The following is a 6,000-nucleotide window of genomic DNA, read 5'->3' as shown; positions in this document are numbered from 1 at the left end:
TTGCAATTTTGTCCATTTCCATGTGCATTTTTAATATAAATTTCATGAATGTACTTGATTTTCATAGTTTGTACACATGGTTAGTCATCTCTACTGCATAAACAGACACTTTTTTTGTGCAGTGAGCATCTGTTTCGTTTCATTCTTTACAAAATGTTCTTAACAAACAAAGTCTGGGCAGATTTCCATAGCTGAGTAACAGTTTCTTTCAGGGAGTATATTGCAAAGGAAGCCAGTGGATCTATTACTCATTGAAAGAAGTCAGAGTTTGTGTATGGGACACAAGGCATCAGCAGCTGCCTATATTTTTGGACAAATGGCACCTTCCGATTCTGAACTGGCAGGTACGGTCATTGTACACAAGATTTTTACTTTTTACTGGGTGATTATTACTGAGCTCAGCTATTGCACCTTAACTAGTAAAACAGCGGAGCTGTGTGAAAATGAATCCCTGGGCTGTTCATATACAGAAATTCAGAAGCACAGTTGGCCATTGGACTCAAATTTGCAAACTATATTTGAGAATTATGGGTCTGACATAAACTTTGGTACTGCCCACAGTTAACAGCTTATTGGAAGTAAGTAAAATAAATTAATCCAAACAGTGAGTCCTACGATTACCGTTTTAACTTCAGAACTGGCTTTGTTTAAGAATTTCCCAAATAATATTGAAAAGATAGCTAGGGTCATTATAGGGCATACACTAATTGCAGAAACTACAAGTTTTTAAAACAAATTGAAGGTTATCAAAAGTCCCTTCTATTACAGGAGAGTTATACCTTGTAATAGAAAATAAAGGTTACGAACCTGCCATTAGACAACCCTCTTTATTATTGGACATACTTGGATACTATTGGGACATATGGAAAAAATATGTTAAAAAGTTGTATACTACGCATAGAGAAGCATCTTATCTTAACTTACTTTATATAGCAGCACCAAGCTTTACATACCACAATGTGAAAGTACTTATTTGTTTGCCTAGCCTATGTAACAGTATGTCTAATAGTACTAACTTGTTTTACTCTATAAAATGAGGAGGATATGCTCAATGTTATTGTTGGATGCCACTGTATACTTGACTTGAATTTACTCGCAATAACCTATATCTTCCTTCTGTACTGTGATATAGTGCCTCAATAAAATAAATATTTACAAAAAAAAAAAAGTTGTATAGGATGTCATTAATACAGCTTGCAATCAACCTTTGTAAACATTGGTCAATTTAGTTATGTTGACATTACATTGTTCTTGACTTTGTAACATTACAGCAAGACCAAATCATTCTGATGAATGATTTCTAAAAATTTTTGCAAGACATCATTATTTGGTATTATTCAATCGTTACATTGCGACTTATCTTTTTAAAATACATCATTCTTGGGGGGGGGGCAGGGATGATGGCGCTGGCAGAGCAAACAATCACCTGGCACAATCCTATACAAAAAAAGGTTATTTACTACAGTGAGAATTCAAAGTGAATTTCCAGAGAAGCAGAACTGAAAGCTTAGCTAAACCCGTCAAGTTATTTTTCATTCGAGCTATTTTGACCTTAAATTTGACATTCGCTTTGAATTATGCCTTTAGTAAATAACCTTACAGGGATACTATAGTATTAGGAATACAAACCTGTATGCTTAATACTATAGCTCCCTATTCCAGCCCACCAGGCCAATAAAGGGTTAAAAAAATAAAACTTTTTTTATTTACTTACCTGATGCCAGCAACAGTCTCCCTTTCCGCTGGGTCAACTCACCACCTCCTCTGACATCATCCGCATTGGGCCCTCTCCATATGTTGAATCAATGCTTTCCTATGTGAATTCTCTGACTGGATGTCATCAAGCAGAGCTTGAGGACGTCACCTAATAAGCAGGAAGCGCCTCTAAAAGGCTGTGGTAGATAGCCACTAGAGGCTGACTTATTGCTACAATGTCAACATTGCAGCTTTTCTAAAACTGCCATGTTTTACACTGCAGGACTAAGGGCAATAGGGATACTCTACTCAGACCACTTCAATTATCTGAAGTGGTCTGGGTGACTATACTGTCCCTTTATACTGTCCCTTTAACACAGTGAATCCTTCTCCCTTAAACATTTCTAGATCTACTTAAGATACTTATACATAAAGAATTAAAGGCTATCCTACCTCTCCAACCTGTGATCTCTACCAGCTAGACACATTCTCTCAAACTATGAAGGGATTCCAGTGCACTCTAACACTACACATTTTAATATGTGTGAAAACCTCCAGAAGCAACATTGTAGATATCCCCATTTATTCCATCTACAATAGTTGATTTAGAAAAAAAAAAAAATCTTGGGCTGTAGTAACTAAGCCTTAGTCATAGCTGGATACATTTCACTACTGTTTTGAGTTTAGGGAATTTTAAGAATTGGCCAAGACATGGAAACTTTGAAGCCAAAAGAGCTGAGCCGGAAAGTAGCTGAGTGGGAGAATTTTTCCAATGTGGCTATTTTGGCAGGAAATTTGAAATTTCTTATTCAATGCTTAACAGTCACTTCACGATTTAGTGAATAACACTGCAAGAAAACACAGCAAATTTGACTGCTCCCCTTGAAGCACAACCACTACAAAACCTTTAATGATTACTGAGCTTAGAGTATCCCTCTAAATCCAAGCAAAATAAATGCACAAACTGAGAACAATTAAATAAAATAAAACTGAATAGAAAAAAAAAGAATACGAAATAATATGTAAAAAAAAAAAAAAAAAAAAAATAACAACCACACAATCTAACATAAAATCAGGACATCAATAAACACAGATAAAAAAAAAAAAAAACACCATAAAACATTACTTTATACATAGTATAATACATGATATATTTTTGTATAAAATAATGTTTTATTTTTTGTGTTTTCCAGAGATTTCCAGAATCACAAAGCAGGTCCAGCTGAAGGAACTCTCCGTCTGTTTTAAAACTACACAGCCCAGGATGCTTTGCCAGGTGTCACTGTGCACAAAGCACCCTGCCAGCCATCACTGGTTACTACACCCGGAAGTGAAGTCCACAGGTCGGCGGGAGGCTCCCCAGCATCCTTTGCAGGCCGTTACCAAGGAGACCGGCAAGCCCGGTGTGTTCAAGGCAGGGTGGCAGACACGGAGGCCGGGTTGTTGCCATGGTAACAGGGAACCATGACTGCTCCGCTTAGACCAGCCATCTTTACATTGTGTGTGGTTTGATGCTCTGACAGCTGGCAGTGGGGGATTGGAGGTGCAGGGAGCCATGCTGCCCGGCAAGTACCGAGGGAGGCTGGTGTCCAATGCTGTGAGTAGTGTGTGTGTCCGTGCTGTGAGTAGTGTGTGTGTCCGTGCTGTGCTCGTCTTGTTCTCCCCATCCCCACAGACAGCCATGGCTATCACTTGCCACACCTGCTCTTTGTAGACGGCAGTTCCCAGGAAGGGGGGAGCCTCGGCAGTACAGGCACCATAACTACTGCAGGGAGATGTAGTGGTTATGGTGCTTGGAGTGTTCTTTTAAATTAAGGGTTACAGCTAGGATTAGATTTAGATAGAGAATTTGCAGTTAGGCTTCCATTATAGTGAGGGTCAGCTGATTACAGTTACATGTCTGTTAGTCCACCCATTGTACAGCTCTACAGAATATGACGGCGCTATATAAATATAATAATAATAATGGCCAATGAGCTGAGCTCCGTACTGCAGGATTTAGCTCAGGAGCACTTAGGGATGCTTCTGCTTAGGAGCGTCCGGCGATAGTAGCGCAGGCAGGGTAACGACGACTGGTGGGTCTTCGGTTCAAAAACGGTTTGACTTCATGAAATGGGGAGTGGGCACTATAACCACTACAGTGCGCTTAGAGTGTTCTTTTAAAGGTCTTTAAAGCGGCACTGTCATGCCGAATCACGTTTTTTTTTTTAACCCCCCTCCTGCCTCCACTACATCCAATTGACCCCTTAGTCACCCCCAAATGCCCCTAAGCCCCCCACATTACCTATTTTTTATTCTTTATCTTCTGCCCCGATCTTTATTCAGGGCGCCGCCATCTTTGTGTGGGTAGGTGAAGTCCCTGTGGGACACGTCATCTGCCCACACTAGACAGACTGTGAGATTCCCACACATGCCCAGTGAAACACCTGGACATGCGAACGGGAATTTCACCTATTCATTCATCAGACAGACGAATGAATGAATAGAAAAAATCAAACTAACAAACAAACACCGAATATCAGTGTTCGTTTGTTTGTTCGGTTTATTACAAGGAGGGAGCTACCGGCGTGCAGCTCCCTCCTTGTAATATGTAAAGACAGAAGCGGCAGGGAGCTGTGCTCCCCACCACTTCATAAGCCCCCCAGGTACCCCCCTCACTCTATGGGGGTCAATATGACTCCCCAATGCCCCTACTCGCTATACTGCGAGTAGGGGCATGTCCACTAAACAGTGAGGTCCCCCCCCTCATTACCATTATGGCCCCCACCCGCCACCCAGGGGTGGGGGCTGGGGGGGGGGAGGACAGTAAGTCCCCCCCCCTTATTACCATTATGGCCCCCACCCGCCGCCCAGGGTTGGGGGCCGGGGGGGGAGGACAGTAGGTCCCCCCCATGGTAATTTATGGCCCCCACCCACCGCGCAGGGTTGGGGGCCGGGGGGAGGACAGTAGGTCCCCCCCCCTCATTATCTTTATGGCCCCCACCCACCGCTCAGGGGTGGGGGCCGGGGGGGGGGACAATAGGTCTCCCCCCCTTAATTTACTTTAGGGCCCCCATCCGTCGTTTAGGGGTGGAGGCCAATATGTTTTTTTAGTTTTTTTTACAGTGAGCAGCCACAGGCTGCTCACTGCTTACTAGACATGCCCCTACTCGCGGTATAGCGAGTAGGGGCATATTATTTACTAATACTAAGTCATTTTTACTTAGTGTTAGTAAATTTGGCTGAATGACCAATTTAGGTCTTTCAGCCTTTTAGTAGATAGCTCCCTAATACCGTGGGAATTAGGGAGTTATCTACTAAGCGGCTGCAAGATGCAGCCACAGCAATGAATAGAATGAAATTCCGATCTGAACAAAGTGGCGAATTGCGTTCTAAAACAAACGAACATACTGTTCTCATTCAGTTAGAACGCAATTCGTCAGTTTAGTCTAAAATGACAGGAAGCATCGCGGGAACACAGAGGAAAGGTAAGGATTATGGGAAAATTGCTCTGACCAGCGGAAATGAAGCACACTTTGCTCCTCCGCTGGTCAGAGCTGGTCAAGCGGAGGAATCCTCCATAAGGCAAAGAGTCCCTACTTTGTCTTATGATTTTAAAGAAAACTAAAGAAGACAGGAAGAAAAGAATAACAGATCCTGAGAGATGGGGAGAAGAGGAAAAGATTGAGGAAAGGTAAGTTCGGCATGACAGTGCCGCTTTAAATGAATGGGAGTAATGGTAGGTTCTATGTCATTGGCTAGGTGGCAACAGGAAGAACAAGGGCACCCACTCCCTCTAGCATGTATGCTCATTGAGCAGGGTCCTCAACCCCTCTGTTCCTGTGTGTCCAACTTGTCTGGTTACAACTACATGTTAGTTCGTCCACCCACTGTAAAGCGCTGCGGAATTCGTTGGCACTATATAAATAATAACATAATAATAATAGAAGAGTATGGTAAAAGGGCGGCTTCAAGCATTATGCCCACTACAGACCTCTGTAATGGTTATGTTGCCAGGAGTATCTTGGCCCCCTTTCCTGGTAATGGGGCAAACCATTTTGCAATGTTCCTGCCGAGAGCAGGAAGTGGTTTCAGATGTCATGAATTAAAGTTGTTGGCTTATTCATCTTAAATGAGTATTTCTTGTTGTGTATATAGTAGGTGTCTGGTTATTTTGTAATAACTGTACGGATGGAGACCTTTGAAGGATCATGTGGGTTAGATTAAAAAACAGATTGATGGATCTAGTGGAATGTATTTATGGTATAAAAGGAGCTTTGCTGCCTCGCATGTTCTGGATGTGTGATCACCACAAATGAATAAAAG

General features: G+C 42.2%; 1 protein-coding gene across 1 annotated transcript in view; it reads left to right on the top strand.

The window, feature by feature from the left end:
* Window positions 1-3,076: 3,076 nt before the first annotated feature.
* LRRC49 (leucine rich repeat containing 49) overlaps window positions 3,077-6,000 on the top strand; it is a 128,807-nt gene continuing 125,883 nt past the window's right edge. Inside the window, exon 1 of the mRNA XM_063449127.1 lies at window positions 3,077-3,292. Coding sequence (XP_063305197.1) covers window positions 3,251-3,292 — 42 coding nt within the window. The 5' untranslated portion in view covers window positions 3,077-3,250. The remainder of the gene's footprint in view (window positions 3,293-6,000) is intronic.

Source organism: Pelobates fuscus, chromosome 3, assembly GCF_036172605.1.
Source record: "Pelobates fuscus isolate aPelFus1 chromosome 3, aPelFus1.pri, whole genome shotgun sequence".
Lineage (NCBI taxonomy): Eukaryota > Metazoa > Chordata > Amphibia > Anura > Pelobatidae > Pelobates > Pelobates fuscus.
Note: the sequence above shows the minus strand (reverse complement) of the source record. Positions and strands in the feature narration are given on the sequence as shown.